Source organism: Marmota monax, unplaced genomic scaffold (assembly GCF_021218885.2).
Source record: "Marmota monax isolate L192 unplaced genomic scaffold, Marmota_monax_Labrador192_F-V1.1 WCK01_AAM20220418_F8-fsc00218, whole genome shotgun sequence".
NCBI classification, from domain to species: Eukaryota; Metazoa; Chordata; class Mammalia; order Rodentia; family Sciuridae; genus Marmota; species Marmota monax.
This window is the reverse complement of record NW_026694764.1, coordinates 221,087-245,266: the sequence shown is the minus strand read 5'-3', so window position 1 is coordinate 245,266 and position 24,180 is coordinate 221,087. Positions and strand designations below refer to the sequence as shown.

Genomic DNA, 24,180 nt, shown 5'->3' with positions numbered 1-24,180 from the left:
AGGATGAAAGAGAGTGTATGTAGTTTAGTGGTAAAGTGTCCCTAGTACACACACACACACACACAAAAAGATATTAGTGAAGTTGTCAAAAATTTTATTTTCAGTATTGGGGATGGAACCCCGGGGCATTTTACCACCGAGTTACATCCCCAGCCCTTTTTATTTTTTATTTTTGAAACAGGGTCTCCCAGTTGTCGTGACTAGACTCAAACTTGCAACTCTCCTGCCTCAGCCTCCTGAGTTACTAAGATTACCAGATATGCTACCACACCTGGCTTGAAGGTTTCAATTTTTCAATTCTGTGCACACTATTGGTAAGACAAGAACATGCCAGCAACTTGGAAGAACATTCTTGAGAAATGCTGGAGCTGGGTGGGATGGCACACACTTGTAATTCTAGTGAGTCAGTAGGTTTACAAGTGTGAGGCCAACTTCAGCAAGTTGAGTTCAATCCTCAGTATTAAAAAAAAATGGAGGAAGGAAAAAAGGAAGTAAAAAAAAAATCAAAAAGGTAAAGAATCACTGGGCTGGAGGTATAGCACAGGTAGAATACTCTGGTTCAATCCCAGCATCAAACAAACAAAAATGCTGTTTGGCCTTTTCTTTCCTTCTTTTACTTTTTTTTTATTTTATTTTATTTGAGATACTGGGGATTGAACCCAGGGCTTCATGCATGCTAGGCCAGTGCTCTACCACTGAGCCACATCCACAGACCCTGGCCAATGTTTTTTTTTTTTTTTTTTTTCAGGAGTAAGCAGGTTCTGGGGATTTAATTCAGGGGCATTTTACCACTAAGCTACATCCCCCAGCCCTTTTTTATTCTTTATTTTGAGAAAGGGTCTCACTAAGTTGCTTAGAGCCTTGCTATGTGGCTGAGGCTGACTTTGAACTTGTGATCCTCCTGAGTCACTGGGACTATAGGCATGCACCTCTGCACCCAGCCCTGGTCAATGTTCTTGCAGGCACAGAGAACAATATTTGTGTGGAAAAAATTGTACGCACCAGATGTTTTTTTAATGGCCTGAAAGAGTTTTAATTGGCATTAAGATTTAAAAATTTAAATATTAAGAAATAGGGCTGGGGTTGTGACTCAGTGGTAGAGTGCTCACCTAGCATGCACAAGGCATTGGATTCGATCCTCAGCAACATATAAATGTAAAATAAAGATAATGTGTCCACCTAAAACTAAAAAATAAATATATATAAAAAAGAAATAATTGTGTTGTAGTTTAACTGGCAGCATTTTTTTTCCCCCAGGGGTACATAGAATAATGGTGTGTTACAATTGAAGGTATCTTAGATACAGTAAAATTCAGTATCAAGCACATTCTCTGTACAGGCCAAGTTCAGATACAGCACTTGTTTTGACATACTATAGTTTGGGGAGACAGACAATAAACTAGAAATGAGAGACTATGCTAAATTATATGAAGGAAGTAAACAGGATGTTAAGATAAAGGGTGACTGGGGTATGGCTACTCTATTTGGTGGTCAGAGAATCAGAACTACACTTGGACTTGAGCGAGAAGGGCCCCTACCTAACTGCTTAGTTCAAACTTTAACTTGATATACATCTCTGGGGGATTTTGTTGAAATGCAGATGATGCTGATTCAGTAGATTTTGGGTGGAACTAGACAGCCTGCATTGCTAACACGTTCCCAGATGATGCTGATGCTGCTGTTCCAAGGACCACATTGTGGGTAGTAAGAATGTAGAAGGTTCTGCATATCACAAATACTAAAACACAAAGACCCACCTCCTCCAGTCCTGTTTTTGGCCCTGGGACAAAGGTTTTGAAAGTTCAGAAACCAAATGAATCCATGAAATTATGGGAAAGAAATATATGCATTGAAGTAGACCTGAAGCTTAGTCTGTAGGTGTGTGTAGTGGTTGGTGGGTTCCTAGAGCCAGCTTCTGCCTACTCTGCGCCTGCAATTCTGGATTACTCTTGGACTTCTACTGGTATAGAAAAGAGTGTGGCTCCTTCAGCCTCTGAATTGTGAGGACAATTCCACATAAGCAGTGTGGAAATAGTTTGATGTATATTTTCTTGATATGTGGGCCTCTATTTGTGCTGCTGTCCTGGGCTTTATAAACATTTTCAATGGGGCTGGGGATGTGGCTCAAGCAGTAGCGTGCTCGCCTGGCATGTGTGCGGCCCGGGTTCAATCCTCAGCACCACATACAAACAAAGATGTTGTGTCCGCCAAATACTAAAAAATAAATATTAAAATTCTTTCTCTCTCTCACTCTCTCTTTAAAAAAATTTTTTTTCAATGGACTTGCAGGATATAATAATAACTAACATAATAATGGTTGACCAGTAAGCCAGGCAGAGTCTGTCCTAATTATCTTACATGTATTAATTCCCATAATTCTCATAAGAAACCTATGAGAGAAATTGGAGTTATTATCATTGTTCTCATTTTGTCAATAAAGAAATTGGGAAGGTCTGGAGTCTGAGCCAGGCAGCTTGGCTCCAGGGTTGATACCCTTCACCACAATGCTGTCACCTCCACTCAGGGAAGGGAACTTAGTGGGAAAGAACTCGCCATGCGGAACCAAAAGTGACTGAACTTTGAAAACATTAGAATCTTGTGATTCTAATCAAAAGAAGGAAGAAGGATCCAAGATGAAATCAGAGAGACAGGCAGGGGCTGATTCCCATATAGAGCCTTGTGAGAAGGTTAGAAGTCTTTGGAGGGTTTTAAATAGGTTTAAATAGTGTCAACCTGCCCTACCAGAATGTGGCAAGTGCCTGGGCTGCTTTGGCCTTGAGAATCATTCACACACCATCCAGATCTGCAAAGTCTTTGGTGGGCAGAAAGCCCAAGTTGTGTATGCAGAGCTGGCCTGTCGGGAGCCCCATGTCTTCATCTTAGACAAGCCAACCAATAACTTGAACATAGAGTCTTTTGGTGCTCTAAGGGAGGCCATCAATGAGTACAAGGGTGCTGTGATTGTCATCAGCCATGATACCTGACTCATCACAGAAACCAACTGCCAACTTTGGGTGGTGGAGGTGCAAATTGTTAGCCAAATTGATGGGGGACTTTGAGGACTCTAAGTGAGAGGTATTGGAGGCCCTGGGTAAAGCCATGTTCAACTGACCCCAAGAATGAGCTTTCCCTCCTGGAAGTCTCCTGAGAGGCTTACATGGCCTACAAGTACCCATTGTTTCCTGTCCTTGGAAGCCTCCACCAACCACTGACTCAGCAACCACTTGGGCACATAAAGGTGGAGCTGTAACCCTGATATGCTTTGATTGCTTCCTTTGAAAGACTTATGTGTTCCACTTTTGTTCAGACAACTGAGCTGACTTACTCTCAACAGCCCTCTATACAAACAGAGGTGGCCATCATTATTGTGGAGCTCCATCCAGCCAAGCTTAGGTGGCCTCTTGTCTTGAGACTCATTACTCAGAAGACTGCCTCTGGTCTACCCAAAAGCTTCAGGTCTAGCTGCCCCCCACCCCCGGTCTTGAGTGGTGCTTTTCTTTTTAATGCTGACTTACTGATATAAATATCCATTTGGACCTCAGAACTGGAGGCAAGTGTCTGAGGTCTGTGCTATTAAGCCTTAGATTTGGTGTCTGTGGTCACTTGTTTGGTTGGAGACTTGAGGGCAGAAAAGGATAGCTGCAGAACTTGAATTTCCTTTCATAAGGGGAAGAAATAAAGGAAAAAAGTTGTTGCGCCTAAAATAAATAAATAAATAGAGCTGTGAAATGATTTTATTTATTTACTCGCTTATTTGTTTATTGAAGCTGGGGGTTGTACCCAGGGCCTGTGTAAGCTAGGTATCCACTCTACCACTGAGTTACATTCTAGGCCTTATTTATTTATTTTTGGTACCAGAGATTGAACCCAGGGGCACTCAATCACTGAACTGCATCCCCAGCCCTTTTTTTATATTTTATTTATGGGTCTTGCTAAGTTGTTTAGTGCCTCACTAAGTTGCTGAGTCTGGCTTTTAATTTGTGATCCTCCTGCCTTAGCCTCCCCAGCTGCTTGGATTATAAGCATATGCCACTACACTTGGTCCTTGTTTTTTTTGTTTGTTTGTTTGTTTGTTTTTTTAAGACTATTTTGGTGGTATCTAGAGAACAGATTGTGAAAAGGAAGAGCAGGAGTTGGGAGACCAGGTGTGATAGGAGGCTATTACATGGGTCTGGGATTGTAGCTCAGTGGTGGAGTGCTTGCCTAGCATGTGTGAGACACTGGGTTTGATCTGCAGCACCATATAAAAATAAATAAATAAATAAAGGTATTATGTCCATCTACAACTAAAAAAAAAAAGCTATTATAGCAGTGTAGGTGAGAAGGATGTAGATGTGGACCAGAAAGATGCATAGGGAGAGCATGGATCACTGATGGGTTAAAGCTGGAGGTGGGAAGAGAAAAGGATGTCAAAGATGTCTCTAAACTTGGGATTTGAACAACCCATAGTTGTTTAGTGTTTTTGTTTCCTGAAGTGGGGGAGTTAAAACCATGAAAGCGAAGAAAATGAAGGTAGACTCAAGAATGAAAGTGATACTATTCAGAGGACCCAAGGATTCCCATCTAGAATGTTTTGTAATGTGATTTGGCTGGGGATGGGAACTGAATGTTCTCTGAGCATGGCAAGACCTGGGTCACCAGTTCCTGAGAACTAATATCCACGTGAGGATCAGATGGAGTCTTTAGAAGGGAGATAATTTATATTACAATGTTCAAAATGGTAAAGCCTTCAAATTCAGATTTTCAGTGGAAACCCAGCACACAGCCCCTCAGTGTTTCTTTCTTCTTCCCTCCCACAACTGAGACTTTCAGAGACCAGGGAATCAGAGCTCACCATCCACTCTCTTCCTTCACGATTATTTCTAGTGAGTAGACTCTGAGATACCAGGAAAAAAAAAAACACCACATATTTGACTGTAATATTTGCAAGACCAAAGAGGGTATGGGGAATAGATTCTAAAGGAAGGATGGCATTTTGAGAAAAGTCCTCAACTCAGCAGGGATTAGGAACAGTGGACAGAGATGGAGCATTAGGGATCTGCTAGCTATGACTCATCTGCAAGTGGATCTTCATCTTAGCGTATCCCCATCTTGGGTGCAGTTCCAGGAACAAAGTCACTAAAATAGAACTCCATGCAGTGTCTTCTCCTTACTGGCAAGAGAAATCGTGGAAATGATGTAGTCAAGTCTGCTTAAATCCTTAGACATAGTATATATTCACTTCAGGGAAGGCAATATTTACTTACAGGCATTGCAACATCTTCATTAGGAACCACTGAGCGACAAGGAAGAGCTGCTAGCAGATGGCAGCACAGATGGGAACACATTATGCTCTGTCCCCTCCCCCCTCTTTAGATTCCTCCCTAGAGGGTCATTGGGGGTATTCCCTGTGAGAAGACCACATAGGTCCCCCTTGTCTTTGAGTTATTTTGGAAAGTATATTAGTTTGAGAGGGCTGCTGTTACAAAGTACCATGGCCTGAGTGACGTAACAGAAATTTATTTTCTCACAGTTCTGGAGGCTGGAAGTCTGGGATCAAGGAGTCAGCAGGGTTGGCTTCCTTTGAGGCTCCCCACCTTGATTTGTAGGTGGCTGGTTTCCTTGTCCCCTCACATGGTCTTCCCTAGTATATATTTGTATCCAGATATCTTCTTTTTATAAGGATGACAGCCATATTGGATTAGGGTCAATAAAGTAGAAGATAAAACATCAAGGAAAAATAAAAAGCAGAAAGCATAAAATAAGATGATAAATTATAGCAAGGATATGGGCCAAATACTTTAAGTTCCTATATGAAAAAGTAAAAATTTTAAATTGATTGACATATGATATATTATTTGTACTAAGAAATAACTTGACCCCAAATACCTTTTGTTTGCTTAGGGATTTTTTTGTTTGAAAATTGAAGGTATTTTTGTCATAATTGTAAACAGAATTATCATGTTAAAACATATTCTTGAGTATTCTATTTGAATATCTTTTACATCCTTAAAATTTGAAGGTTAATCCAAAACTGGCATGTTTTAGAATATTCAAGAAAAGAAATAACTACTTTTAATATCAATGCTTTAAATTTCATTAAGATTTTGGTAGGAATAATAGTATATACTAAAAGCACTGACAATACTTTGAAAATTTCTTTCTGTAAAGTATAAAATGCTCAGTATCTAAATCCAAGTGTCGGATATCAGTGTTAATTTTGGATGTTTCGTGTTTTATATTTATATTACAATGTTTAAAATGCAAATATAACATCCAATACTGGTCATGCTTTAACAAAAGAAAATCCTAAATTACTAAAAAAAAAATTAAATGTTTTTAAATTGAGCTAATCAGCAAAATTCTATTGCAGTGTTGTCTCACGGAAGGGGAATTAGGTGATCGGAGAAGAGAGAAGAGGGAAGATTACTTTTCACTTTTGTACCTTTTGAATTTTATTATTATATATTGCTTATTCAAAATAATAAATGCATAATAATATTAAACTATATCTTTTTAAATTTTATATTTAGTTTTAGTTGTAGATGGACACAATACCTTTATTTTATACATTTATTTATTTATATGTGGTGCTGAAGATTGAACCCAGTGCCTCACGTATGCTAGGCAAATGCTTTACCACTGAGCTACATCCCCAGCCCTAAACCATATCTTATAGATAGTGTTTTGTTAAGTAGACATTTTATACTGATATGGGATATATTTATTATCTGAGTGATTATATAATGATCATAAACCTTCAGAAACTAAATCATATTGTATCAAACTATTTAAAGCCAAAATAAAAATAGACTGAAAACTGTTAGAAATATAATGGTAGCAGGAAACTAACCTATGTCACCAGTCTTTGGCATGCAAAGTAAGAAAAATATACTATGGTACAAAGGTTTAGAGAATCCAAATGATAATAAAGTTGATTAGTTAACCACACATTCAACAAATATTTATTGAATACCTATGATGGACGTCAGGCCCTTTGCTTGATATCAGTAATACATCAGCAGTAAATACATTAGCAGTGAACATAAAGTTTGCATCCTCTCAGAGTTTTCACTCAAGCAATATTTATTGAACTTTTTATCTCATAAATGGAGAACATATCTTTTTCAATGCCAATAAAACATTTATAAATATTGGTCAAACATTAGGCTCTGATGGAAGTACAAAAGTCCCCAAACCCAAACTTGTACTAGCTGCATTCTCCAACCACAAAGTTAGAAGGCAGGGATTAATTAATTAATTTAGCTACTGGGGATTGAACCCAGGGCTTCAGCTATTCTAGGCAAGTAGTCTACCACTGAGTTATCCCCAGCTTCTGTGTGTGTGTGTGTGTGTGTGTGTGTGTGTGTGTGTGGTTGTAGATGGACATAATGCTTTATTTTGTTTTATTTTTATATGGTACTAAGGATCAAATTCAGTGCCTCACATGTGCTGGGCAAGTGCTCTGCCACTCAGCTACAGTCCCAGTCCCATTCCCAGCTCCTTTAAAAAAAAAGTATATCTATATCTATATCTCCCTAAGATTTGGATCCAGTGATAAGTGGTACCACTTTAAACACAAGAAAGCAGGAGGTAGACAGACAGGCAGGGCACAGTAGGGGAATGAACACACTCAGAGAGAAGAGCTTAGGGGACAGACACACTGGCAGGAGAAGCCAGCAAGAGGACCCACTGGCCAGGTAGGAGGAAAACGGAGAGCATGTGAGGTCTTGGAAGATTTCAAGGAAGGACACAATTCTGTGAAGTGGTCCTAAGTACTGACCACCGGATTTGGCAAGATTGTTAACAAGGGGGTTTTCATTGAAGTGGTCAAGATGTGAATGGACTTAGCAAGGCCCTAAGCAACTTAGTGAGACCCTGTCTCAAAATTAAAAAAAAAAAATTTAATGGACTCGGGATGTGACTCAGTGGTTAAGTGCCACTGGGTTCAATCCCTGGTACCAAAACAAAACAAAAAGATGTGAATGAAGAAGAAAGCATTATCTAACATTTGAAGATTGCATTCAACAGAGACTGAAAAAGAAAAAGAAAATCTACAGAGAAAAAACAGGAACATGCAGGCAAGAGACACAATAGAAAGCACTGGTGGAAAGAGGAGGAAGTTCTGGTTGCTTCTCTTTTCTGTGTGCATTAAAAATTAAGTTCACCCGCTGAGGATGGGGAGGTGTGGTCATTTGTGGAGAGATGGGGTATTCAGTCATTATTTCAGAGGGTAGAAGAGAGAACTGAAAAGGGAAACCAAGTACAATTGTTGGGCAGTGCTGAGAGCCTACCTATGATTTGTGATTATAAACTCAAAGTGAAATCAGTCACCACAGTTATTTCTCTCCAGTCATGTAGTTTAGAAAAACGTCTCATCATTGATGGAATGTGGTTTAACCAAACTTGCAATTTTGCAAGCAAGTGAGATGGAGCGAGAAGGACACGGGAATTAAGAGTGTATGTAGAATCAGGTGCGGTGGCACTCACCTGTAATCCCAGCAGCTCAGAGGCTATGGCAGAAAGAGTGTGAGTTTAAAGCCAGCCTCAACAGCTTATCGAGCCCCTAAGTAATTCAGTGAGTCCCTGTCTCTAAGTAAAATACACACACAAAAAAAAGGACTGGGGATGTAGCTCAGTGGTTGAACACCCCTGGGTTCAGTCCCAGAACCAAAACAGGAAAAAATAAATACATAAAGAAGAAGAAAAATGTATGCAGAGCCTCGTAAAGCAGTACATGCCTGTAACCACAGTGCCTTGGGAGGCTGAGGCAGGAGGATCACATGTTTGAGGTCAATCTCAGCAACTTAGTGAGATCTTATCTCAAAATAAAGTAAAAAGGGCTGGGAATGTAGCTCAATGGTAATTCTTGGTTAGCATGCATGAGATCATGGGTTCAATATCCAGCAGCAATTTTTTTTTCAAAACAAAGAGTGCATGAAAAGGAATGATTGTAGCAATGGACAGCTGGATCTAAACTTGGTGAAGTGAGATGCAAAGACGTGAAGAAAGTGATAGTGAAAACATGGCATGATTAATGGACTAAGGACTCTGAAGGACTGAGGGATTGCTGGTGTGAGGGTACCAGAGAAGAGGCTAGAAAGATGGATACTGGTAGAATACTTGTAATAGGGAGACTGGAAATGCTGCAGTTACTGATAATGACAGGGTTGGGGGTTTGACCAAGGGAGGTGTGGCTGAGGTGGCAGGGAGGAAAAGTTGGTAATAGAATGCAAAGGGAAAGGAACCGCAAATTTAAAGTGTCAGATTACCTAGGTGGATTTGAAGCCCCATCAACGAGGACATGATTAATGGTGGAAAAGTTATTGTAAGCTAACTATCTTTGGAGAAGTTGGTAGATGTGGGCAGATGACCACAACAGGGACGGATCATGAGTGGTATAGTCTGTTTCCATGTGCTTCAAAGATGCTTTGGTTTTGGAAGGAGTAGAAAGGTTTTGGAGGCAAGAAGAAGAGGAAGCAAGAAAGATACCTGCCTCACCTCCAGGTATGTGGAGCATGACAGAAAAACAAAAGAGCTACTACTACTTTGGAGTGTTGCAAGGGAGTAGCATCTCTGAGGGAGTGTCAAATGTCTATGAGAGCAAGATGGCAAAGGGAAAATGGGGATGATGACTTGGGGAATTTTGTTGATGATTTAGCTTAAGATCCAGATAGAGTCCAATGAAGGATTTAAGGGTGGGGAGAAGGTAGAAAATTGTATTGAAGAGAGGATGAAGAGTTGTTTGGAGATCAATCTAAGTGATAGTGGATGCCCTAGCAAGTGTGGACTTCTGTACCTATAGTTAATAGGGATTTAAAGAAAGGTGTTTTCTTTGCCAAATGTGGGAAATTAGTTCTAGTTGTAGGCTCTGTCTTAGAATTGGTCTCTTAGTTTGCAATAAAAACAAATACAACAAAATATCATATGAGGGCTGGGGTTGTGGCTCAGTGGTAAAGTGCTTGCCTAGTATGTGTGAAGCACTGGGTTTGATTCTCAACACCACATAAAAATAAAGGTATTGTGTGTTCGTCTACAACTAAAAAAAAAGGTATAAAAAAAATCATATGACACTTATTGTTTGGATACCTACTATCTTGAGGGCTCTTCTAAGCACTTACGTTTATTAATTTCCTTGGAAATTAATAAATGTTAATTCATTTATTAACTCTATAGAGTAGGTACTGTTGCTAGCCCTATATTATGGTGAAGAGGTAAACACAGAGGAGCTGGTAATTTGCCCAAGGTCGTTGTGATAATCAGTTTTCTGTCGCTATCACAAAACACTAAGATAATTAACTTAAAAAAGAAAAGTTTTATATTGGTTCAGAGTTTGGATGTTTCAGACCAAGATCAGGCAGACCCATTGTTTTTCAGGCTGAGGACAAGGTGACACATTATGGCAGAAGCATATAGGGAGCAAAACTGCTCACCTCATGGCCCGGAAAATAAAAGAAAATGTAGAGGGGATTGGGACTCACAAACTCCTTTGTGGGTATGTTTCATTGATCTCAAGACCTCTTACTAGCCCCTGCTTTCTAAGGGTTCCACCACCTTGCAATAGCACCACCTGGAGACCAAACCTTCAATACCCTGGATTTGGGGAGATATTCAAGATCCAAACTGTAGCAAATTGTGTCATTCTCCATGAAGCGGTATGACGGAGACGTTAAAGCTCATATCTGGAGCCATATTGCCTAAGTTTGTTCCCAGGCTACCCTATTTGACTTGATTAAGTTACCAAACCTCCTTGTGCCTCAATTTCCTCATCTCTAAAATGAAGACAATACCATCTGATGTAGCTTTTTTTGTGAAGATTAAATTGATGTATGAAAGTGCTTAGCACAGCCAGGTGTGGCAGCATATGCCTGTAATCCCAGTAACTAGAGAGGCTTAGGATCCCAAGTTTGAGGCCAGCCTCAGCAATTTAAAGAGACCTTGTTTTAAAATAAAAAAATAAAAAGGGCTGGGCATGTGGCTCAGTGGTCAAGCATCCCTGGGGGAGGAAAGAATGCTTAGAACATAGTGTGGCACAGACTAGAATATTTGCTATTTGTATTTTCCAGGCTAGGCCAGCAGAGTTCAGATCTCAGAAGAATTTCCCTAGGGAATCTAATTCTGAATCTCTCCATATCTGCCCAGCTAGTAACTACTGAAACCTGGGATCAAACAAGTTTTGCTTAAATTCATAATCCGTGGCATACCTGTCAGCCACGGATTGAGCAATGAGACCCAAACTGACAAGGAAACAGAGGAATTCAACAACGCCCTTAAACAACAGGATGCAATCAGTACTGAAAGATCACCCCACCCAATAATAGAAGAATACACATTCTTTTCACGTACTCATGGAACATGTACAAAGATAGACCATCTATCGTGGGCCATAAACTCAACATTAACCAGTTTTAAAAAATGGAAATCATACAGAGAATGTTCTCTGATCAAAATGGACTCACACTACAAATCAACATAATATCAGGAAAAACCTCCAAACATTTAGAAACTAAACAAAGTGCTCCCCCACCCCAGCATGTGGGTACCAACTGGGGCTATTCATGATAACCATCTATATAGCTTGCTGTTTCTTGTCTCACCAATGCTTCCAGTGAGAAGGCCAATGTTTCCAAATTTGTCAGTTGTCTGTGTGCCCGAGCCACTCTTTTGGATTCCTTAGACTTGTCAGTGCCTGTCGAGACCACACTGTGTTCCCCAAGAAGGAGAAGGACATTCCTGTCTTTACAGGAGTTTTTAAAAATACCTCCTCCAGCCTCTGCCCATGGTTCCTCCCTTGTAGGGCTCAGATTTAACTAAACCCAAGAGGCTGAGTTGGGACGAGCATCCCCCTCTGACCCATGATGCCCTCCCCATCTCCGTCCCACACTTTTAACCTACAAACTTCCTTCTTTCATCCTTGACCAGAAACTCCATGTAGAGCATCTCAGGCAAATCAACTCTTCACCCATCAAGCAGGCCACACCATATATGGTCCCTGTTAAGTTGCAAACTGGGCCACTTTCTACTTCCTTTTTCATTTAATATTAAGCCAAATTAGGAACTGTCTGAATCTCCAAAAGTAGGGCTGGTTAGCGAGTATACAACTATCCATGAGAATAGACTGCCTAATGACATAAAAAATTGTTCATAACATATTGTTATGTCATAAAAGCAAGTTAGCAGCCAGGTGTGGTGGCACACTCTTTTAATTCCAGTGACTCAGAAGGCTAAGGCAGGAGGATATTAAGTTTGAGACCAGCCTCTACAATTTAGTGAGGCCACAATTTAGCAAAACCCTGTCCCTCAAAATAAAAAGTTAAAAGGGCTGGGAATTTTGTTGAGAGGTAAAGTACGCCTGGGTTCAATAATCCCCAGGACAAAAAAAATTAGCAATTTAGCATTATGTATATCACTATTAAAATTTTGTAGAAATTTCTGCATTCTGATTAAGAGTATGTAAATACACCAAGTTGACAACAGTGATTATCTTTGGGTGTTAGAATTAAGTGTCATTTAAATGTTCTTTGGGGATGGTTAATGGGCAAAGGAGTACACTGGATAAGAGGAATAATTTCTAACATTCTGTAGCATACATAGTACAGTAACTGTAACTGACAACAACTGTATATTTTAAAATATCTGAGCTGGTTTCGGTGGCTCATGACTGTAATCCCAGCAACTCAGGAGGCTGAGGCAGAAGGATGGCAAGTTCAAAATCAGACTCAATAACTCAGCAAGGCCCTAAGCAACTTAGTGGGACCCTGTCTCCAAATAAAAAATAAAAAGGGATAAGAATATGGCTGAGTGGTTAAGCATCCCTCAGTTCAATTCCTGGCACAAAAAAGGAGTGTGTGTGTGTGTGTGTGGGGGGGGGGGTGTTAGGTATGTAGCTCAGTGGTAGAACACCCCTGGGTTCAATCCCCAGTACCTCAAAACAAAACAAAACAAACAAATCAGACTTCCAGAATCTTACCAGGATGTCCTACAAGCATTTCAAACTTTAAAAGTTCCACCCAAATTCATTATGTTTCTCTCTAAACTCCTTCCAATTACTCCAACTCTGTACCTCTTGTGTCCCTACTGTGAACAGATGGCACTTTCTTCTATCCAGTTCCCCTAGCTAGGAACCAGTGAGCTATCATTTATTACTTCCCCCTTCTCCCTGCCCTTTCCTTCTCTCTAATGTCTATCCATTGATGATGACCTGTTGTTTCTATCTCCTCATTAGCTTTAGGGTCTCTCTTCTTCTCTCCAACATCAAAACACCATCATCTCTTGCCTGTGAAGGGCCTGTTAGTAGATATTTTAGACTTTTTGAGCCATAGGATTTCTGTTCCAATATTAGCACCATTTGTATCCTGAAAGTGGTTACAGACAAAATGTAAAGACACCGTTGCAGTTGTTTTAATATATATTTGTTAACACTACAACTTGAATTTCATATAATTTTCACATCATGAAATATTATTCTTTTGATCTCTTCTCAAAGTCATACAAAAACATCTGGGTGAGGTGGCACACGCCAATAATCCCAGCACCTTGGGAGTCTGAGGCAGGAAAATTTTGCGTTCAAAGCCAGCACTCAGGGAGACCTTAGGGAGTCCCTAAGAAACTCAGTGAGACCCTGTCTCTAAAATCAGAAAAGGGTTGGGGATATGGAACAATGGTTAAGTGCCCCTGGGTTTAATCTCCAGTACCAAAAAAAAAAAAAAAGTCATACAAAAACAGACGGTTGGCTGATTTTGGCTAGAGGCCACGATTTACTAACACAGATTATAATCTTCTTGGAAGCAGGGATCATTATCTGTCTTTTTTCCCCATTAGATATCTAAGGACCAACACAAAGCCTTCTGTGCACTCAATCAATATTTGGTAAATTTGGGGTGCAATGGTGCATGCATCCTAAATCATAATCCCAGTGATTTAGGAGGCTGAGGCAGAAGAATCACAAGTTTGAGGTCAGTTTGGACAATTTAGTGAGACTCTGTCTTAATGGGTAGGGATGTAGCTCAGTTCCTGAGTTCTATCCCCAGTAGGGGAGTGAGGGTGTGTGTGTGTGTGTGTGTGCCTGTGTGTGTGTGGAATAAAGTTGGTAAATGAATTATTAAAGGAGTAATTTGTACATAAACATTTTTTATTACAAAAGGACTTTGTGTTAATAGATAAAAAAAATGAGCATATCCACACAAAAATGAATACGCAAATCTTTACCAATCCCACCACTCAGAGATAGCCATCTTTTTATACTTTTGTGCAGTAGATGGTAAAAATTTAGAAAAAGTTTTTTTTTTTCCATGAATACAGAGTCTCACTAAATTGCTGAGGCTGGGCTTGAATTTGCAATCTTCCTGCCTCAGTCTCCTGGGTACTTGGAATTACAGGTGTATACCACCACGCCTGTCTGGCTAGGAAAAGATTGTTTTCTGGCCAAGGGAGTGGTGAAAAGTTGTTTCCCTTCAAACCGCAAGGGAGCTAGGCTTCCCCTTTCTGGCTGTAGGGGCTGAAGCTGGAGAAGAAAGATAAGGAGGAAGGATGGAAATGGTGCATGCATCCTAAATCATAATCCCAGTGATTATGGGGGGAAAGTAATTAGACAAGCAATTAACGATCTCCTACCACATGCAAAGCCAGACCCTGAAGGATAGATGTAGCACTCATGCTTTCTGTGTTTACAATTGAAAAGGTAGATAAGGAATTATAAGAGTGAGAACGATGAAATACGAGGGGGGGAAATTCACGGTGCTGTGAGAGTTTGAGGTAGGGGGTTTGTCTAATCTCAAGTGTGGGTTAGGCAATGCCTCCTTTCCTAAGGAAAGAAGACTGTCTAGTAATTAGTTGGACAAGACAATGGGAAGTTCCATAATGAGAGAGCGGGGCATCTTTATTTAGAGGTGTTTGGCTGGAGGGCAGAGAGGAGCAAGAATTAGCACGAGATCAGGTTGGCAAGGACCACATCAAAAGAAGCTTGTCATCTAGATCTAACTACCACTTTGTGGAAACTAAAGAAGACTAGTGAACAAATTAAAAAACACCTGGAGGAGAAAGTAATCAGTTAGCTCCAGAATGAAGAACAATTTATGGGACAAATGATCTGGGTTCCCAGTGGCATGAAAATGGGAAAGAAAGAAAAAGGAGGGTGATCTGTTACAGAATAAGAGGTTCTGCTGGCTCCATGGTGCATGTTCTATAATCCCAGTGACTAGAGGGGCTGAAGCAAGAGGATTCTAAATTCAAGATCAGACTCAGCAATTTAACAAGCCTTTCAGCAACTTAGGGAGACCCATCTCAAAATAAAAAATAAATAAATAAATAAAAAGGACTGGGGATATGGATGTGACTCAGAAGTAAAGTGCTTCTGGGTTCAATCCCCAGTACTAAAATACAAAATAAAACAAACAAAAACCAAAACAACAGCAACCAAAACAAACAACAACAACCTCAAAAACAAAAGGAAGAAGACCTAAGAAACATAACTACCAGAAGTCATGTATGGCTCTCATTTATTTCATTATTGGAACAAACCAACTATGAAAGGCACCTTTGAGATAACTGAAGAAATTTTAATATGAACTGGGCATTATAAGATACTAAGGAATCACTGTACATGGTGGTTACATTTTTTAAAAAGCCATTATTAGTTATAGATGCATATAAATGAGACGACTAGTGTCTGGTGTATGCTCTAAAATATTCTGGAAAAAATCTGGAGGTAGGAATAATAAAATGGGGAAAATGTTGATAATTCTTAAAGCTAGGTAATAGTTATACAGATATTTATTATTATCAGACTCTGGGCTTTGTGTATATTAGGAAACTTAGAGAATACTTAATAGGAAGAGAGCATCTTATATGCAATATTAAAGAACTTCACTTTTTAACTTTCTATTTTTGAAATGATTTTAGGTAAATAGATGGATTGCAAAGAGAATGTTTCCATAAGCCCTTCACCACCTTCCTCTAATGTTTTATCTTACACAACTATGGCATGTTAATCGAGATTAAGAAATCAGAATTGATACAACACTATTAGCTGAACTACAGACTTTATTCAGTTTCTATGATTTTTCCACCAAGGTCCTTTTTTTCTGCTTCAGGATCCAATCCAATGTCACATCTTCTTAGTCTCTTCTAATCTCGGTAACAGTGTTTTGGCCTTCCTTGCCTTTCATGGCTTTAACACTTTTGAAGAATGGTGTCAAGTATATTGTAGACTGTTCACAATTTGGATTTGTTGGATGTGTGCCATGATTAGCCTGAAATTGTGGATTTGAGGAAGAATACTGCAGAGGTGAGGTGGCTTTCACATCACATCATGTCAGGAGGCATATAGTGTCAACAAGACTTACTAAAAATTTTTCCTTTCTTTGTTTATATTTATTTCTTACATACATGACAACAGTGGGGTGCATTACATTATCCATTCACAGCACAATTTTTGTAACTCTGTAAAAAAAAAATCTTAGTCATTTGGTTAAGGTGGTGTCTGCCAGGTTCGTTATCTTTTCTTTTCTATATTCAGTAGCTTGAAAATCATTACTGCCTACAGTCAAGGAACTCCTTGGCCACAGGGTATTAAACTCAGGAGCACTCAACCACTGAGCCACATCCCCAGCCCTTTTCTGTATTTTATTTAGAGACAGGGGTTTCACTGAGTTGCTTAGGGCCTTGGTAAATTACTGAGGCTGTCTTTGAATTTAAGTTCCTCCTGCCTCAGCCTCCCTGTCTGGGATTACAGGCATGCACTACCATGCTGGGCCTCCATCTTGATTTTAAGAATGAGGGAAGTCACTGAAGGGACTTAGGAGAGGACTAAATTCAAATGTGTTTTATTTTTGTGGTGCTGGGAATTGAACCCAGGGCCTTACATATGCTTGGCAAGTGCTCTGTCATTATCATTTTTTTACACCTCCAGGCCCTCAAATATGTGTGTGTGGTTTTCCTTTTTTTTTTGGTACCAGGGCTTGAACCCAGGGACACTTAACCATTGAGCCACATCCCTAGCCCTTTTTATTTTGAGACAGATTACGGCTAAATTGCTTAGGGCCTCACTAAATTGCTGAGGTTGAACTAAATTGCTGGCTTTGAACTTGCGATCCACCTGCTTCTGCCTCCCAGGCAGAGGGGATTATAGGCATGCACCAGCCTCAAATGAGTTTTTCTATATATATATATATATATATTTTTTTTTTTTTTAGTTGTAGATGGACACAATACTTTAATTTCATTTATTTATGTTTATATGATGCTGAGGACTGAACCCGGCGCTTTACATGTGCTAGGCAAAAGCTTTACCACTAAGCCACAACCGCAGCCCCTCAATTTTTAATTTTTTTTTTTGTAGTTGTAAACAGACTGAATGCCTTTGTTTATTTTTATGTGGTGCTGAGGATCAAACCCAGTGCCTCACACACGCTAGGCAAGCGCTCTGCCACTGAGCTACAGCCCCAACCCTCAAATGTGTTTTAAAAAGAATACTTTGGCAGTAATGTGGAAATGACATATGATGAAGCTTGAGTGATTTTAGGAGATCAACCGAGCAAAAATTGATATTATTAGATGTACAGGAAATGAAGGATGAGAGAAGGTGGAGCTGGGTGGCTAGGGTCTTTCACTAAATCCAAACCAAAGGGTCTGTGTGTCCCTAAAATGTTGTCTGCTTCCCTATCCACCAAAGAGAACCCAATTTCTGCTTCTTGGTCTTTCCTTGCTTTGGGGCAGGTCCCTGAAGGTTATCCCGGCTGGAAAACGATTTACCTACATAAAAATTGGGAGAGGTTTGGGATTGTCAAGGAAGATCAGCATTCCCAAAGCTGAGTTTGAGATCAGACAAGTGAAAAGGTTTGGGACAAAATCAGTCATTCCCAAATCCTTCTCTCCTTTCCTAGTTTAATGGCCCAATTAAAAACAGGTAATCAAAGGGTCTATGACTCAGTGATTTCAAACAAGTAATTTTATTTACCTTTTCAGGTTCGGCCAACCAATCCTCCCCTTTGTATTTTTGTTTTCTTCTAGGATGTGTGTTTGGGAAGGGGGGAGTTGACTGCTACCATCTTTGCACTCATCTCCGCCGGCGGACTCCGCGTCCAGCCTTCTTTTCTCTTCGACGCCTATGGGCGGGGGCAGGAGGAGCTACGGGAGTTGGGGCTGGGGGCTGGGGGCGCGGGGTCGGGCGCCAAGCGGGTTTGTAGATCAGGTGGAAGATGAAGGCGTTGCAGTACCTGCGGGAGGCGCGTGGGCGCTGTCAGGGGCGGGGCCTGGGCTCTTAGGGGCGGGACTTATGGGCCCGGCGTTCAGGGAGAGGGGCTAAATAGGGCTCACAGCTCGCTAAAGGGCGAGCAGGGCCTTTTGCATCGTAGGAAAAGGAGTTGGGGAGAGTTCGTGAACTGGATCCAAAGGGGTGTATTGGAGATTATCTGGAACAGCGGGGATGGGGTGGTGGTGATTAGTGGGGACAGAAAAGGGGGGCTATAGGGCTGAGGAGAGTAAGGTTCCAGGAGAACCGAGACCTTTTAGGTGCAGAGAGTAAGAGAGGTTATGGGTCCAGAGGGAAAGTGGGCCCTTACCAAGGCATGCAGTTGTCGGCGGCTCTGAGGCGAAAGGGGGAGCGGAAGGGGTTGGGCTGTGGAGGACTGGTGCCCCCTCCCGTGGCCACTGCCATGGTCTGGTCGTCCATCACACAGGCATACTCGCTGCTCTCAGTGAAGAAAGCAGGCACTCGGAGAGACTGAGGTGGGGGCAGAGCCTTAGAGACTCCCTGAGAGGCTCCTCCCTCCAGATACATCCCAAGCCCCCAGGATGACAGTTGAAAACTGAGACCCTATGACACACCAGGATGCAACAGAGGCAGGAGGCAGTCACAGAGCTCAGAGGGTCCAGGACCCGTGGGTGCTCTCCACGTTTGGGGAGCAGTTGATGTGGGAGAAGAGAGTACAGAGGCTTTCAGAAAAGGAAGGAGGGGTTTGGGAAGAAAGTGAGATACCTCACCTGTAACCTGGGCAGAGAGCTCAGCCACGTGTCCTTGAGACCAAAGCCGGAATTAAATCCTGCCCAGGGAGAGCAGAGAGATGCTGGCTTCCATGGTCTCCTTCTCTCCTCCCTTCCCCATACTTCTCTCCCTTAGCCCCAGGCTCTTACCAATAACAAGGTCAGGCTTGGGCCCCTGGAGTAGATGATAGGGTCTGGCTGACACCTTGATCTGCAGGTCCCTGCGACCCCCTTTCTCTTTAGTCCCAGAGTTGAGCCGTGCTGATACTCCAGAATTAGGACGGACAGATACCTCAGGGCCATCCTGTGGAGCCAAGGGTAGGGCAGAGAAGCCACCAAAATTCAGGTGGATGCACCAGTTAAGACAGAAGAATGGGGAGAGGAAGACAAACATCGGGAGGCCAATAGAAGGATCAGGGCCTCCTTCAAGCCCTCACCCTTTGCAGGGTAAAATGTTGCTGGTCATTCTCAGGTGGCAAGGCATCACCCACAAACTGCAGCTCCAGGGCCACATGGGGAAGTAAGACCAAAAGCTCCTGAAGAACAAAGATAAGACAGGTCTAGCTCCCATCCTGTGTCCACCCCACAGCCAATGCCAGTCTCCAGGCCAGGAAAGACTTACCCAAAACACCATTACAAGGTCAAACTCTTTCCCTGCCTCTACCACATGGATCTTCAGCGACTGCTTGTTCTGTATATTGAGCTCAGGGACTAAGGAGAGGCCAGTTTTTAAGGATATGGTCTTTCTCAATGACCCCTCCTGCCCCTACATCCCCCCATCCTACCCTGTACTCCTTACAGGACTGGGGCACTAGGTGGGTGATGACATAGTACACGGTCAGCGGGTAGGTGAGAAGCACAGCCATGGGGGAGTCGAGGCTGAGGCCCCGCCATGTGTAGTAATCCTGCCACGAGCCTGGGGGAGAGTGGATTACTGGAGGACCCAGCTCCAAGCCTGAACCCCAACCTTTCTGGTCTAATAGCTCCCTTTTTCTCAGACACCCAGGCCTTCAGCCTTCCGTGTCCCCACCTCTGGATCCTTCAGGGCCCTTCCTGCTCACCAAAGAGGGCCTTGGGTGGATCTGAGGGCACTGGAGGCATCAGGGCAGGACCATCCCCCTGGAGAAGCTGGTAGGGATCTCCTGAGAGGATGAAAAGAAGAGGGAACCTTCACCTGACCCAACTTCTATTGCTTCCAGAAGAGCTGCATCCTCTGAGAGAGGGCCTAGAACTGTACTAGGAGGGATGAGAGCCTTTTTTAGGGTCAAGGCTACTGAATGGGATAGGCAGGGAGACCCCTTTGAAGGCTTCAGAGAGGGTTGAAATGGCACTGTTGGTGTTGGTAGGGGTTTGGTGTGTATATGAAGGAATTATCTGGGACCTGGTCAACTTTTTCTTCCCAATCCTTCCCTCTAGGCTGAGGACAGTCCCCACGCACCACTGAGAAGAAGGCCAAGGGATGGTGTGCTGCCCCGGGGGTGCCTAGGGGTGCCAGGTCCTGGAATCAGCATGCTGAGGTGAGTCCAGTAGCCACGAGTGAGTCCCCTGGAGGCCAGGAAGGCTTCCCTGTTAAAGGTTTCGCTGGTCACCTCTGGAGAAGGAGGGGAAGTATTGAGGGCCTGGAGTTGAGGCCCCAAGACTTTAGCTCTGCTCAACTTCCCCCAAGGAATCAGGGTCTGAGTCTGCTTCTAGTCAAGGAGGGAACTATCATTTCTGAGAGTCTACAGTATACCAGGCACAGAGCCTACACCATCCTTGTAACAATTCTGTGGGATTTTACATTTGTTAGTATTCCTCTTTTACAGATAAGGAAACTAAGCTTCCAAGAAGTAACATGATATGTTTAAGGTTGCACTGACAGTTGGTGGTGGAGCTGAGAAGCAAGCATTTGAAACCTACCCGAAAGTCCCCTGAGCTCTCACTGGGACCCAGGCACCTGGTTTTCCATTTCAGAGATCCTTTCTCTAGCCCCAAATACCCAGTACCCAAACTTTATTCCAGGGATCTAGACTTTAATCAAAGGCACTTAGTTTTCTGTTCCAGAACCTTGTTTCCAGGTACTCAGGCCCTATCTCAAAGACCTGGTCCCAGTGTTCACCCAGCCCACTCTGAACTCCTTATGGTACCTGCAGTGTAGGTGAAAGGCAGAGTTGCCAGTTCCCCTGCCCGCTCCATGAAAGCTGCAAGCCTTGGGCACCAAAATCGGTGGCTCACATCATCTGGACATCGCCGCCAATCAGCCCGGAGACAAATCTCTCCACAGTACAATACGGCACTGCACTGGGGACTGGGGGACATGGGGTGGTAGGCACCTAGTGTTAATCTCTCTAAGTCCTGTCTGCTGGCTGTCTGCCCCGCAGCTGCCCATATGTCATTTGGCCTTTTTGTCTTATACCCTCTAATTTACCTGTAATTCCTGTTTGTTTTTTCCATCTCTGTCTTTGTATTTCCCTGACCCTCCCTGTCTGTCGGCTGTCTCCAACTGACCTGGCTTGCGGGGGGGGGGGCGGGGGGGTTCCCTGTTAAGAGTCTTTTTTCAGACTCCATCTTTGTGGGCTACTCACCAGGGTGACAACTTCACTTCAAAGCTGTGCCTGTGACAAACATGGCAGGTTCGAGCCCGAAGGGAGGCAAAGGTGAAGCCTGGCCGAGGACCCCATGTCCGCATTGGGGTCTTTGCTAACTTCACACCCAGCCTTGGGACCAGGTTCTCCAGTTCTCTGAAGTGGAGATGGCATCAGGATGGGGTAAGGGGCCTCCAGTGTCCAGGCCCTAGACCTCCCCATCCTCTAATACCAGATTTCTGTACCTATGCAGCTGAGCATCTCCCACTGTAAGCTGTCGGGGCTTTCGGGGGTCCCCAGAGCCCATGGGGCAGGCCATGCTGTGGCAGAGAAGAACATAGGCCCGAGGAGCTAGGTTCTCAGTTCCTGAACCCCTGCCTGCATTCCCTTGGACTCCATCCACTAGCAGATCAATGCCCAAGATGGTGCCATGCTCATCCGTCACCAGTAAGAGGCAGGAAAGGTGCAGAGGGGCAGTCTCTGGGGAAAGAGAGAAAATTTGGGAGAGACAATAGGGAACAAAGATGTACAGGGACAGGAGTATCAAACTCAAATGCTGTGGGGGTTAGGCAAGTAACTTCAGTGAGTAAAGGAGCCTAGGTAGACAGGCCCTGCCTCATTTAAGGCAACTGTTACTACACAGTACCAGAATTTGCCACATGCAGAAATGTAGGCACACTGTCAGAATTTTAGATTTTTCTTAAGGAAGTATAAATCTAGACTTCTGGGGATTTGGGGTTTTCTTCTTTTTTGGTAATGGGGATCAAACATAGGGTGCTTTACTACTAAGATACATATTCAGCCCTTTTTATTTTTTATTTTGAGACAGGACCTCATTAAGATGCTGACACCCTCAAACTTGCAGTCCTCCTGCCTCAGCCTCCCGAGTTGCTGGAATTATAGGCATGCACCCTGGTGCCCAGGTCATACTTTTGGATTTTCATCACTTTCAATGTTTAAATGTTGATTTGAAAAACAAAACAAAAAACACTGTGGTTGATGAAAACACTTTTTTGGGCCAGATGATCCAAAGGCCACCAGTTTGTGACCCCTAGCTGAGTCTGAGTGAGAGGGGATGGCCTCATAAGGGGAGGATGGCTGGGCAGGACATAGGGCAGGCTGGCCCTGGGTTCTTACCACTCCTGCGTTCCTTTCTCTTCTCAGGTCCCATTTCATCCTCCACTTTGTAATCTCGGCAGCCATCCTCACCACATGCCTCCTGTTCAGCCTCCTCTGGCTCCCCTGGAGGCTTGGCTTCCTGAGGGGATTCCCTACTGGTAGTGGCCGGTTCCCCATCCTCCTGTGGTTCCACCTTCTCTGTGCCTGCACCCTCCTCCTCTCCATTCTCTCGTACTTCATCTTCTTCCCCCTCCTCTTCCCCTTCCTCCCCATCCTCTAGGCTGACAAAGCTGACATAGGGGCTCAGGTCTTGAAGGTGGAGTGGAAGCTCATCTCCCAGGAGCCGGGCAGCCCCCAGGCCTGGTCCAAGGCCTGGCTCTGCCCCTTGCCCCAGGCTGATGCCCACACTACGGTTGGGCAAGACATGGAGCACCCAAAGGGCGGGGTCCTGGGGCAGCCTTCTGATTTGAGCCTCCAGCTGTCGCCAGCGGCCCTCAAGGCTGGCCCCTACAGCCCCCCGTTCTGCCACAAACTTGCGGAACCAGCCAAAGAGGAGAGCAGCGAAATCAAGGAACTCATCGCGGTATCCAGACACAAACTCCATGTCTTCAGGGGCACAGGGCCTGGGCCCAGACTAAGCATAGGAAGTAATAGGGTAGTATTGAGAAAGTTTGGGGCAGGGTCACTAAATGGGCGAGAATGGGGTTTTGAAGGTCACTTAGGGTGGATCTATGGATGAATATTAGGAGCTGAGAGTAGGGTTTTTGGGAATGAGGATGGGAGATTGGGGTGAGAATGGTGGAGGAGGCGCGGGATTGGAAAGTGAGCTATTAGCGTTGAAGATGAGTACTCAGGGATGAGATGGTATTTTGAGCTCAAAATTTGGGTACTCAAATTCTCTAAAGTAAGGTTTTAATTAGAGGTAGAGATGAGGTAGAGTTAATCCTATAGGGAAGGGCTTGTGAGGAAGGAAGACCCACTGATCTATGGGGTATGGGAAGAGGGAATAGGAGCTGAGGCATCCCTTGGACTTTGGCGTGAGCCCCAGTAGACCTAGCCCTACCCGGTCGCCCTACTCTTCCGGTACCTGCAGCCGCCACTACTTTTCGAAGGTAAATACCTTGGGTGGGGGGCGGTCGTGACGTTAGGGCTGCCCGAGCCCACGGCCAGTCCCTCGGGTGGCCACGCCCCCCCCCCCCCCCCGAACTGGGTGTCTTGGCGGGTGGCTGCCCTAGCCAGTGCGTGCGCTGCTGAGCCTGAGTCCTCTGACCGCTTCACCTCTGCGCACCGCAGAGTGGATCCCGCCGCGATGGAGCTGAGGAGCCGGGGAAGTGAAAGCATGCTGGAGCAGGTGGGAGTCTAGCCGTTCATCCATTTCACAGGTCCGCGGACTGGCCTGTGGCGGCCAGAGGGGCTGGCATCCCTGAACCGAACTCGATCATCCCGTATAGTAACTGCCCGCCTACCCAGACTCGTCTCACCCCGAAGTCTGAGTTTTCTTTCGGTTTCGTCGGACATTCCTGACCGCCCCCTCACT

At 43.5% G+C, this 24,180-nt stretch overlaps 1 protein-coding gene across 1 annotated transcript; it reads right to left on the bottom strand.

The window, feature by feature from the left end:
• Nucleotides 1–17,911: 17,911 nt before the first annotated feature.
• On the bottom strand, nucleotides 17,912–24,004 carry Zmynd15 (zinc finger MYND-type containing 15). Its single transcript, XM_046425076.2, has 13 exons — nucleotides 22,662–24,004; nucleotides 21,770–22,004; nucleotides 21,525–21,680; nucleotides 21,087–21,247; nucleotides 20,399–20,551; nucleotides 20,022–20,102; nucleotides 19,760–19,876; nucleotides 19,583–19,671; nucleotides 19,398–19,496; nucleotides 19,111–19,264; nucleotides 18,961–19,019; nucleotides 18,540–18,700; nucleotides 17,912–18,194 (listed from the first exon to the last, which is right to left on the bottom strand). The coding sequence occupies exons 1-13, from the start codon at nucleotides 23,245–23,247 to the stop codon at nucleotides 18,035–18,037; spliced, it is 2,211 nt and encodes a 736-aa protein (XP_046281032.1). The 5' UTR covers nucleotides 23,248–24,004; the 3' UTR covers nucleotides 17,912–18,034.
• Between the last annotated feature and the right edge of the window lie 176 nt (nucleotides 24,005–24,180).

What these genes read in the sequence shown, in the direction of transcription:
- Zmynd15 (XM_046425076.2), bottom strand. Translation starts at nt 23,247, where the DNA reads ATGGAGTTTGTGTCTGGATACCGCGATGAGTTCCTTGATTTCGCTGCT. An exon ending in TCCACCCAAGGCCCTCTTTG is followed by an intron (nt 19,877 to 20,021) that starts GTGAGCAGGAAG and finishes ACTCTCCCCCAG; the next exon opens with GCTCGTGGCAGGATTACTAC. An exon ending in AACATTTTACCCTGCAAAGG is followed by an intron (nt 19,265 to 19,397) that starts GTGAGGGCTTGA and finishes TTGGCTCCACAG; the next exon opens with GATGGCCCTGAGGTATCTGT.